General features: G+C 42.9%; 1 protein-coding gene across 1 annotated transcript in view; it reads left to right on the forward strand.

Annotated features, from left to right (window-relative positions):
• LOC132382600 (ceroid-lipofuscinosis neuronal protein 6 homolog) overlaps positions 1 to 4,432 on the forward strand; it is a 45,883-nt gene extending 41,451 nt beyond the window's left edge. Inside the window, exon 8 of the mRNA XM_059952981.1 lies at positions 464 to 4,432. Within this exon, the coding sequence (XP_059808964.1) occupies positions 464 to 734 (271 nt within the window). The 3' untranslated portion in view covers positions 735 to 4,432. The remainder of the gene's footprint in view (positions 1 to 463) is intronic.
• The last annotated feature ends 8,446 nt before the right edge of the window (positions 4,433 to 12,878 follow it).

Below are 12,878 nucleotides of genomic sequence, written 5' to 3' on the forward strand. Positions count from 1 at the left end.
GCAAAGATTTAGGTATATAGAGCGGGGCGCCTAAAGCATTTGCACAGTACTGTATTTGTCAACGTGGAGCAGAGTTTGAAAATCTGGCAGGAACAAAGGATGTTGGGAATAGTGAGGGTCTATAAGACTATAAGACATAGGAGCAGAATTAGGCCATTCAGCCCATTGAGTCTGCTCCGCCATTCCATCATGGCTGATCTGGTTGATAATGTCTTGGTGAATAAAGGTGCCTAATGTTGCGGAAAAAAGTCTGGAGAATGGGGGTTGCAAGGGAAATAAATTAGCCATTATCGAATGGTGGAACGGACTCCAGGAGTTGAATGGCCTAATTCTGCTCCTCTGTCTCATGGTGTGGGGAGGGTTAAAGACCTTGAAGTGGGATATGTTGGAAAGGTTCCCTCTGAATATCTGGGCGTTGACTGGAGGTTGCTTACTCATCCATTCCCCTGCTGTGTCGTTCCAGGTACTTGGTGACCGAGGGCCAGATCTTCGTCCTCTACATCTTCACCACCTTTGCCATGATGGCGACAGTGATGCATAAAAAGCGCCAAGGGTTGGTCATGGACAGCAATGGCCTATTCCTCTTCTATTCATTCTGCATCACACTGGTCCTGATCTCTGCTTGGATAGCCTTCCTGTGGAATGACAAAATTCTCCGGAGAAAGTACCCCGGGGTTATGTACGTTCCAGAGCCCTGGGCATACTACACCCTCCACATCAAGAAAACACAGTAGGATTCTGACAGGCAATGTTCCTCAACCTGAGGCTTGGCTGCCTCCCTCACAGTCAAAGCTTCTACTAAAGCTCGCAGACTCTTGCTTCACCAACAAATGACCGTTCCAGCTAAAGACCGGTGAAGGGTATGGCAGTATCTTATGTGCCAAATCCCCATCCCACCAGGAGACAGCTCCTTTAAACCCACAGGATTTAAAGTGATGCAAGGCATCCATCTGATGCCCCAATTCACCTCAGCACAAGACGTCTATTTCACTTCCTTCCAGGGCAGAGCAGAGGCAGAGTTAACATCAGGATCAAGTTTAATATCACTGACGATTGCCATGAAATTTGTGATTTTGTGGCAGCAGTATAGTGCAATACATAAAAACAAACTGTAGATTATAATAAATAAATAACAATAAGAAATATAAAAAAATTATATTAAAATAAGTGGTGCAAGAGGAGTGCAAAATAGTGTGAGGTAGTGTTCATGGGTTCATTGTCTTGGATGATGGAAGGAAAGGAACTGTTCCTAAGATGTTGAGTGTGTGTCTTCAGGCTCCTGTGCTTCCTCCCTGATAGTAGCAATGAAAAGAGGGCATGCCGGGGGTGATATGATGGCCAGCAAGCGTGGCCGCAATGAGAATTCACATAGATATGGACCTTTGTTCGGCTGGACTAATGAGCCATTGAGGTTCTTAACAGATCCCTCTGCTGTAAGATAGAGTCATTTCAAATGCACATTGTCATTGGTGATACTGCTGTCACCTGCAGTTTGTCCGCAGTCTTCAGTGGAATATTAAAAGATGAATCCCACCTTCAGATGTGTGTGTTTGGTTCAGATACTGAGTGTTATCTATTGAGATTCTGCAGATGCTGGAAATTCTGAGTAAAACACACAAAATGCTGGAGGACCTCAGCAGATCAGGCAGCATCTATGGAGAGGAATAAACAGTCGACGTCTCAGCCTGCAAGGCTTCATCAAGGTTGTTGATGTTTCAGGTTGAGACCTTTCATCAGTTCCTGATGAAGAATCTTGGCTGGAAACATCAACTCTTTATTCCTCTACACAGATGCTCCCTGACCTGCTGAGTTCCTCCACCACTTTGTGTGGGTTATCTGTTTAATAATGATAATTTTAGACCAGGCGGCAGCAGGGATCAGGAACCAGAGCAAGTTTTCAGAGTCCAGCTAATCAATAATGACACAACCTCTAACACGAAAGAGGGAAAGGTGAACAGGAGTGCCATCACCTGCAGGTGCCCCACTATGCCACATGGAGGCGCTGCTGTTAGCGAGATGATTTTCAATGCCAGCAATTAGGGTTCGATTCCTGCTGCTGTCTGTAAGGAGTTTGTACATTCTCCCTGTGACTTCTGGGTGTCCCAGTTTCTCCCTCAGTCCAAAAAAGGTTAAGTAAGTTGTGGGCATGCTGTGTTGATGCTGGGAGCATGAGGACACTTGCAGGCATCCCCCAGCACATCCTTGGACTGTATTGGTCGTAGTTCACTGTATGTTTTGATGTGACTAATAAAGCTCATCTTTAAAACTGTACACCATCCTAACTTGAAAATCGTCAGTTGTCCCGAATTCTGGAACTGTCTCCCTGTCAGCCCTATGGGAGCACCTTCACCATAGACAGTGTGATAGTTCCAGGAGTTGGCTCACTCCCACAGTCTCATTCACTGATGAGCAGTGAACGCTGGCCTTGAAAGTGATCCACAGACACCATAAGTGAATGAAATATATCCACAGTCAGAAGTAGCACGGTTAGAAAAGGCAATGACCCAGCTGACCGATCAGTGGTAAATGGATGGTGTCAGAGACCTGGATTAACTCATTCATCCCACTCCCGTTAGGGAGGAGGCTACGTGACATCCATGCCAGGACCACCAGACTCAAAAGGTCACCTTCCACAAGCAAAGTTCAAAGTACATATAGGCCACTATGTACAACCGAATATTCATTTTCTTGTGGGCATACTCAATAAATCTATAATAGAATAGTAGCCAAAATAGAACCAATGAAAGACTGCACCAACGTGGGTGTTCAACCAGTGTGCAAAAGGCAACAAACTGAAAATACAAAAGGAAAGAAATCATAATAATAAATAAGTATTGAGAACATGACATGAAGAGTTCTTCAAAGCGAGTCCATAGGTTGTGACGACATTTTAGTGACAGGGCAATTGAAGTTGAATGAAGTTATCCCCTTTGGTTCAAGAGCCTAATGGCTGAGGGGTAATAACTGGTCCTGAAGCTGGTGGTGTGAGTCCTGAGGCGCCTGTACCTTCTTCCTGATGGCAGCAGCAAGAAGAGAGCATATCCTGGGTGGTGGGGTCTCTGATGATGGATGCTGCTCTCCTGTAACAAAGTCTCATGTAGATGTGCTCAGTGGTGGGGAGGGCTTTATCCATGTTGGACTGGACTGTATCCACTACTCTTTGTAAGATTTTCCATTCAAGGGCATTGGTATTTCCATACCAGGCAGTGATGCAGCCAGTCAATATACTCTTCAGCACTCATCTATAGAAGTTAGTCAAACTTTTAGATATTATGCCGAATCTTCACAAACTCCTAAGGAAGGCACTACCATGCTTTCTTCATAATTGTATTTACATGCTGAGCCCAGGACTGGAATAGCACTGAGGAATTTAAAATTGGTGATCCTCTTCACCTCTGATCCTCTGATGAGGACTGGCTTATGGACCTCTGGTTTCCTCCTCCTGAAGTCAGTAATCAGCTACTTGGTCTTGCTAAGGATGTTGTTGTGGCATCACTCAGCCAGATTCATCACCACCTTTGATTCAGTCTATGACAGTATGTCATCAGCAAATATGGCATTGGAGCTGTACAGTAAGGTTGCTCACTAACTTCACCTACTAACCCACCACGACTTTGTCATTTCCTTATGTACAGACACTCCTGCGCCTAGAGTCATTTTTTGGATATACAACTAATCTATGTATATAAGTTATCTTATGTATTTATATATATTGTGCATTTTTATTATTGTGTTCTTTATCTCATTGTGTTTTTTGTGCTGCACCCAGAGTAAAAATTATTTTGTTCTCCTTTATACTTGTGTTCTGGAAATGGGAGCTACAGTGAAGGTAAGTTGTAAGGTGTAGCACCTACCTAGACCCCTGATCCAGGTCATGTGAGGCCATGGGAGCAGTTGGTGGATGGTCGTATGAGCAGCCGGTGCATATCGCAAGTCCTGGTTATGCAGCTACTGACAAAGTGGTCACTAAGTTCTCTCACAGTACACAATGTTGTCATCAGGCAAGCACTCCCCAGAGGCATCGGGAAAGTGGATCCAATCATAATCTTCATCAGGCAACTAGATAAATAATTGAAGAAGTCCAATTCGCAAGGCAATAATAAAGGTGCGGTTGGGGACAGGCAGGCTAGTGGAACTAAACATCCAACAGCCCAGTATATGGTCGATGGGCAGAATGGTTTTCTGCATTGTCTGATTCTGTAGATGAATTTCCATTGTGAAATTATATCCATCAGAGATATTGATCCTATGATATGTGTAGCTGAGTCCTTAATCTGTTTTTAATAGCTATTTCATGTCCACTTATCAGTAGATGTAATCAAATGTTGTTTTTGCACTGTGTTACAATAGACAGGAGAATACACACACACACACACACACACACACACACACACACACACACACACACACACACACACACACAGATCTTAATGGATCAAGAATCAATTTTATTAGCTGTATACGTTTACATGTGGTAGGAAAATGCTGTGCGCGAGCCCATTATCAACCCCATCTCTCACCGATGAAAGGGCTGGGGAAGACAGCAATCATTGAGGTGGGTGCAGAGGGAAAGCGAGTGTTTAGCGCTGTCTGCCAGCCTCTTACTTAATATTACCAGAGGAGGATGTCTGCCTGTGGTGGTTTCTGTCTCCCTCTTGCTCACTGCTCTCGAGGGAAGGTCCTTGTATTCAAATGATCTCCCTCTCCCTCGATGGTGTTGGAGCAAAGTTTAATCACTGCGGTTTGTAGGTTTGGAGTCTAATTCAGGCTTATGATGAGTTCTAATTCTGGTTGGTCCTTTTTCTGTTGCTACTTCTGGGCGATTTTTAAATCGGGGCAGCGCGCAGATAATGAACACTGAACTGAACTGAACTGAAATATGCCTTTTGAGTTTAGGTTTTATATTCTGTATTTTGCTCACTTTTTTTGTTGCTGTTTGTGTGATTTTTTTTTTTGTTTGCACATGGGGAGGGGAGGGGTGCTGACGTTTTCATTTGAACAAGCTGGTTCCATGACTCTTTGTTTCATGGCTGTCTGTAGAGAGGACGAAGTTTGGGGTTGTATGTTGTATACATACTTTGATAATAAATGTACCTTGAGGTTGGACATGAAACAAGACTGTATCACTATGTAAAGAATGTGATGATGGCAAAACAGAGCTAAAACAGGCTGAATTCCACAGTGTGACCAAACTCAGTAAATGTCTATATCCCCTTGTGCTCACTGGCTGCGGATAATTTATTTGAGTTTATTTCAGTTTATTTGGAATGTAAGTTTAACTATTTATTTGCCCTGTGACAGAACTTCCTCCATTTGTGTGCTGTACATTCTGCATACTTTAATGTTGATGGCTTGCTATCAGAATTAAAACTTCCTTTACATTTTAGATTTTATGCGTCTGAAAAGCTACTTGAAATGTAACTTTGGACACAGTATATTGTGTGTTGAACATTTCACATCCATGTCACTGACCTGGGCCCAGATGGAAGTTCATCAAGAATCAATTTGATTGGCTGTATACATGTATTAGGAATGTGCCGTGATGTGTTGGCAGGGCATGCAACAAGAACCAACACTATCACATCGTAAGGTGGGCTGACAATGGCGGGTACAAAATGGAAGCACAGGTTTAGCCCTGTGTAAAATATGGAATGTGTATTTATTTATTTAGAGATACTACACAGCACAGAACAGGCCCTTCCAGTCCAACAAGCCTTACCACCCGGAAACCTACCTATTAAACCTTAGGCTAATCCCAGGAGAATTTACAATGACCGGCTGGCCCACTGACCAGTACACCTTTGGACTGTGGCAGGAAACTGGAGCACCCGGAAGAAACCCACATATTCACAGAGAGAGAGAGCGTACAAACTTCTTACAGATGATGCCAGTATTGAACTCTGAATTCTGGAAAGCTCTGAGCTATAGTGATGTTGCTACTCTACCGAGGCACTCCATTTTGGGTTAATAAGTCAGAACCCCAAGATGTGTTAGTCATCTTTGAAAAATCAGCACGCCATACAGAATGACTAGGGAAAAAGATTATTTTTTTTCCAAAAATACTTTATTCAGGAATATTACAAAATAAAGTTATTTACATAGAAAAACTATTCATTAAATCTGAATCCTTATACAATAAATAAAGTTATTTACAATAAATTATGCTTTGGCTCTCTGTTCCTATTCAAATTAAAGATGTTTACAATAAACCATTCATTGACTCTCAAACTTTAGGCAAGGATTAAAGACTTATTTACAATGAAATAAAAATTATTGACAATAAACATCCAGGCGTTGACTCTCATTCCTTTACGGTCTATACATTTCCAGTCACTCCTGGGGCACCATGTTGACTCATCTATCCACACCGCCGATGAGGGGTATTCTCCCCACCCGACCCCTCCCACTCATGCGGGTGATGAACCTTAACCTGTGATCCTACCCCAACGGGCCTTGGTCGCGGTGGCACCAAACCTGAGTGCATCCCTCAGCAGGTATTCCTGCAGGCGAGAATGTGCCAGCCGGCAGCACTCAGCCACAGATACCTCCATGTGCTGGTAGACCATCAAGTTTCGGGCTGACCAAAGAGCGTCTTTCACCGAGTTGATGATCTGCCAGCAGCACCGGATGTTTGTCTCCGTGTGTGTCCCCGGAAACAGCCTGTAAATCAAGGGAAAAGATTATTTGATTAGGACTATACTGTAATGGAACTTCTAAATACCATTCCTATCATCTGGGGGCAGCACGGTGCTAGTGGCCTGAGCTCAGTTCCCACCATTGCCTGTGGAGAGTTTGTACTTTTTCCCCGTGACCACGTGGGTTTCCTCCAGATGCTCCAGTTTCCTCCCACTGTCCAAAATTGTACCGGTTGGTAGGGAAATTGGTCATTGTAAATTGCCCTGTGATTAGGCTGGGGTTAAATCGGGAGATTGCTGGGTGGCAGGGCTTGAAGGGCCTATTCTGCACCGTATTTCAATAAATAAACCGTGGAAGCTTGTAGGCTCCATAGAGTGTTGATCATGTGATAGCAAGCCGTATAAACGATATTTTGTAAAATAACCTTTCTTGGGAATAGCAAGCGGTTTTTGGCAATGCAGAAATTGTAAAGAATCTGAAAGTTTTAATGTTCTCACTCAAACTGTGTTGGACTTAGGCAAGTGCATCCAAACACAGATCAGAAAGTCATAAACACAAGAAGGTCTGCAGACGCTGGAAATCCAAAGCAACACATACAGAATGCTGGAGGAACTCAGCAGGTCAGGCAGCTTCTACGGAAATGAATAAACGGTTAATGTTTCAGGCTGAGACCCTTCTTCAAGACTGAGAAAGAAGGGGGAAGATACCAGAATAAAAAGGTGGGGCGGGGCAGGATAGCTGGAGGATGGTAGGTGTGCACAGATTCATGCAAACATTTCAGTTATCAAACTATCTGAGAAATCACCTCTGAATAAGATACCTAATAACTCATTCATTTTTCAAAGGTTCATTTATTACCAAAGTATACAACTCTGAAGTCCTTCAATTCTCCAGGTAGCCACGAAATCAAGAAAGGCAACATGATCATCAACTCCCAAATCCCACCTCCCCGCAAAAAAAAGAACAAAAATGGAGCAAGGACATCAACCCCCAAATCCCTCCTCTCGCACAATAAAATTAGCAAAATGGATCAGACTCATCAACCCCCCAATCTCCCTCCCCTCACAAAAAAACGAGAAGATCAAGCAAAAAAACAGAATATAAAAACTATTAAGTGAAACAAAAGTCCAAAGTCCACAGAAAAAAAATGGGCAGCACTGTGTTCAGTCATATGTCTGTTGTATTTTTTACTGTGTCTAAATTTTTTTAAATTACTTTGAAAAGATTTAGGTTGATTGGTGTTTCAAATCTTTTGGAATAGTTAAAAGAACTATACAAACTGTTATGTTTGAACAGTCAAGCAGCAATTATTCATCCTCAATGCAGCATGTGCTTCTCCACTTGGGTATGCTTGTGACTACAGCTTCAGGTCCTATCAGAATGGAGGATCTTTAAAGAATATAGAACAGTATAGCAATTTTGGCCCACATTGTTATGCTGGCCTTTTAACCTATTACAAGTTCTAATGCTTCCTTCTCACATATTCCTCCATTTTCCTTTCATCCATATGCCTAAGAGTTTCTTAAAAGTCCCTAATAATTCAGCTTCTACCACCATCCCTGTCAGTGTGATCCACACACCTACCACTCTATAAAAGACCTACGTGACTGATAGTTTTGCACCCTCCCCAGTAATGGGCCACATTTATATCTGTTACAGCTGCGTTTTACTTAGACATGGTTTGAATCAGAGTCAGGTTTATTATCACCAAATTATGATGTGAAATTCGTTGTTTTGCAGGAGTAGTACAGTGCAAAGACATGAAATTTGTATAAATTACAAAATAGTTCAATAGTGCAAAAAAAGAATAACGAGGGAGTGGTCATGGGTTTATAAACTTCAGCAATCTGATGATGGAGGGGAAGAAGCTGTTGCTGATCACTGAGCTGAGGCTCTTGTACCTCCTCCCTCAGTAATAGTTGTACATCAAAAATGCCAGACAATTAGTCCATACTCTACTCGACACTCCTATTCCCAATCATGCATCTACCCAATGCTTTGACCATATCCTAATGCTACTGTTTTCAGTGGAGAGAAGGGGTAAGGTGCAGAGAACAAAAAAAGCAGCTGCGATAGGAAGAGACCAGGTTCATCCAGGCGGTATTACGGCTTTTGATGCCATCTAGTTTAATATTTAATCGGGGCAGTTCGTGAGAGGGGAAGAACCACCCAGGACATGTTCTCTTGTTGCTGCCATCCGGAAGAACATACAGGACTCACATGCCCAGGTTCAGGAAGTTTCCATCAGGCTCTTGAACCAGAGGAAATAACTTCACTCAACTTCACTTGTCCCTTCATTGAACTGTTCCCACAACCAATGGACTCTTCACCTCAGGTTCTCAATATTTATTGCTTATTTATTATTATTAGTTCTTTCTTTCTGTATTTGCATAACTTGTTGTCTTTTACACATTGGTTGAACACCCAAGTTGGTGCAATCTTTCATTGATGCTGTTATGGTTATTATTCTATAGATTTATTGGGTATTCCCACAAGACAATGAATCTCAGGGTTACATATGGTGACATACATGTACTTTATTAATAAATTTTCTTTGAACTTTGAAAATAAGGGAACAAACTGGGACAGGGAGTTGCAGAACATTGCAAAAACAAAAAGGAATGCTAGTAATCCCCAGCAGACCAATCCGCATACCCAGCTATGGAGACAGAAACAAAACTGAGTTCAAATTCCAATCGGATATGCTTACGTCAGAAATGGGTAGTTCTGACACAAACAGAAGAGGCTGGTTATCTGAGTCGCTGGAGTCAAACAGCAGAGGAAGAGGCCATTTGGCCCAACCAGTCCATGCTGACCAAGAAGCCCATCTAAGCTAGTCACATGTCAGTCCTGAGGGCTGCAATGTGCCCAGATGGAGGATGAGGCTCTCCCTGGATTTAAATGGGGATTTGATTTAAACCAAAATGACAAAATCCAGACTATTTCATTACGGCCTGAAACACTGAAATACTTGGGAAGACATCTCAGCATTTACTTTGCTACTCAGTCATTTGGAACATTTAAGCTCTTTATATTCACAGAATAAACTCTTAAATAGATTATAGAAAAAGAGGAGGAAAAAGCATTGATCTGCATCTGGCCTCGTGCATTGCATTAGAACAAAACTCGACCTATTTTCACTGATCTCTAGTGTATTATAGAGTGGTCAGACACAGCATCTGCAATCTTCATATCCTTTCATAATCTCTGAATAAAGCTCCCTTGACTGATGCGCAGCTGAAATTTAATTCCAGTTCCTTGAATTTACTCTGATTGTGTAGTTCTTTGGTCTTTAATTTTAGCAAAATTGTTTCCTCTTTTAAGCATCTCGATCAGAAATCCAATGAATCTTGCACGTGTTTTCAGAACAATATCACACAACACAGGACTTAGACCTCTTACCATTACTGTCAATGTGTGGCAGCCAGAGAATCTGCAGACAAGGCTTCCTTGGCATCTGGTAAATATCTTGCAATGTTGGAGGTCATCACAGATGGTACAAGGGGTGGGGAAGGGTGATGGGTCCTGACACAACCATGGAGACTTGGAAAAGCTGAAAGCTAAAAACTCAACCAATGACCTGAATTTTATTAAAGAAGGAATTACATTCCTCCAATAGCTTTCAGATTCATTTGTTTATCACGTACATTGAAACATACTCAGAAATATTTCATTTGTGTTATTAACCAACACAACCTTAGGGTGTGTTGTGAGCAGCCTGCAAATGCTCCCAGACATTCCAGTACAAACGTGGCATGCCCACAACACTCGGCAGAACACAACAAACAAACAAAAACTACAAAAGAAGCCCCTTTCCTCCCTCTCACCCACCCATACACATGGACAGGCCTCCGGGCCTCTGGTGTCAAGTCTCCAAGCTTTGATCATTGGGCTCCGACCTCCGGACTATCAATCGACCTTCGGGCTTTGAACTTCATTGAATCCCCAGTGTACTTAGAAGACACATCAGCCAATCTGTACATGGGAAGCTGCTATGAACAAAAATGAAAGTTAATCAATTATCCATGATCATTATTGAAAATATTATATGGTCAGTAAGAGCAAAGAATTGATTGTGGATTTGAGAAGGGGTAAGATGAGGGAACGCACACCAGTCCTCATAGAGGGATCAGAAGTGGAGAGAGAGCAATTTCAAGTCTCAAGTTGTCTTCATCTCTGAGGATGTACCCAGCATATCAATACAGTTACCAAGAAGGTGGACAGGGGCATATTTCATTAGGAGTTTGAGGAGATTTGGTATGTCACCAAAGACGCTAGCAAATTTCTACAGCTGTATTATTCTAACTGGCTGCATTCCTGACTGGTATGGCGGGGAGGTCACTACAAGCTGCAGAAAGTTGTAAACTTAGACAACCCCGTCATCGGGACTCACCTCTCCAACATCTTCAATGAGTAATGCCTCAGAAAGGCAGCATCCATCATTAAAGACCCCCATCACAAAGGACAAGCCCTCTTCTCATTGTTACCATCAGAGAGGAGGGACAGGAGCCTGAAGACACACACTCAACAATTCAGGTACAGCTACTTCCCATCTGCCATCAGATTTCTGAATGGACATTGAACACATGAACACTACCTCACTACTTTTTCTTCTCTGTTTACACCACATATTGCGGCTCCCCCTGAGCCACAGCTGGGATACTTACAGAAGGAACTCCAGGGATTTGCGTTTAATTGGCCAATGGCATAAGGGAGTGCAAAACCACGAGTAGAGAGTCAGAGGGTTGTGGAACTTGCAGGGGGATCAAATAAAGCTGGATCAGACAGGGAGAGGCATGGCTTTGTAGAACTTGAACAAGAACATTAGTCCAAGAGTACTAAAACCATGTTGAGGCTTGGAGGCTTGTGTTCCTCAATGACCTGGAGAGCTCTGTTGGCTGGAGTCTGGGCTTTATACTTTGCCTCTTGATGGGGTCACCCATGCCCAACAGGTCAAAGGGTAGAGGCCAGACTAAGAGGGGTCCACCAGTCCTCAGGTTCAGGGGTTCAGCTCAGGGCTAACAACCCTGACTAGTAAAACTAAATTGTTATGGAAACAGCAATGAAAAATCTTCCTACATCGATGGTATTCCTGAGTCTCAACCCAGGACTTGCATGACTGACAGTAGTAAAAACTGAGAGGAAGCCGTGAACATTGCCAGAGATGAAGGACCTTCATTGCTGTCCTAAACACCAGCGGCATAATGGGCAGTAATAATAATAATTGGAGTTTTAAGTTACTGTAAGCTGTTCTTTTTCATCTATAATATGTTGTACTACCTAGTCCTCAGAACATGCAGGTGATAAATCTAAAGTACACATTTGAAAAACAGTACTCTCTCAGTCAGGGGCTCAAGTTGTTTACAAAGAATAAAATTGGTAAATTGGTTCATTATTGTCTTCTCCTCCTCCACTACCATCATCAGCACAGGGGCACTACAGGGCAATGTGATTCGCCCCTGCTCTACTTACTTTATACTTATGACTACGAAGCTAAGCACAGCTCCAATGCTATATTTAAGTTTGCTGACGAAACCACTGCCGTTGTCTGAATCAAAGTTGGTTCAGAATCAGAATATAGGAGGGAGATTGAAAATTTGGCTGAGTGGTGCCACGACAACAACCTCTCACTCTATGTCAGCAAGCCCAAGGAGCTGGTCATTGACTGCAGAAGGACGAAACTGGAGGTCCATGAGCCAGTCCTCGTCAGGTTGTCGAAGGTGGAGAGGGTCAGTAACTTTGAATTCCTCGGACGATTTCAGATGATCTGTCCCAGGCTCAGCATATACATGCTATTAAAAAGAAAGCATGGCAGTGTCTCTAAATACTTACTAGTTTGTGCAGATTTGGTATGACATCTAGAACTGATAAATTTCTATAGGTGTGCAGTGGGGAGTGTCCTGGCTGGTTACATCTCAGCCTAGTATGGAAACACCAAACTTCCTTGAACAATTAGGATATGCCCAGTCCATCACAGGAAAAGCCCTCCCCACCACTGAGCACATTTACAAGGAATATTGCCATAAGAAAGCAGCATCCATCATCAAAGACTCCCACCATCCAGGCCATGCTCTCTTCTCATTGCTGCCGTCGGAAAGAAGATGCAGGAGCCTCAGGACTCACCACATCAGGTTCAGGATCAGTTATTTCCGTTCAACCAGCAGGCTCCTGAACCAGGACCTAGTGACAATGATGTATCCTGATGAAGGGTCACAGCCCAAAACATCAACTGTTCATTCTTC

This window comes from Hypanus sabinus, chromosome 28 (assembly GCF_030144855.1).
Source record: "Hypanus sabinus isolate sHypSab1 chromosome 28, sHypSab1.hap1, whole genome shotgun sequence".
NCBI classification, from domain to species: domain Eukaryota; kingdom Metazoa; phylum Chordata; class Chondrichthyes; order Myliobatiformes; family Dasyatidae; genus Hypanus; species Hypanus sabinus.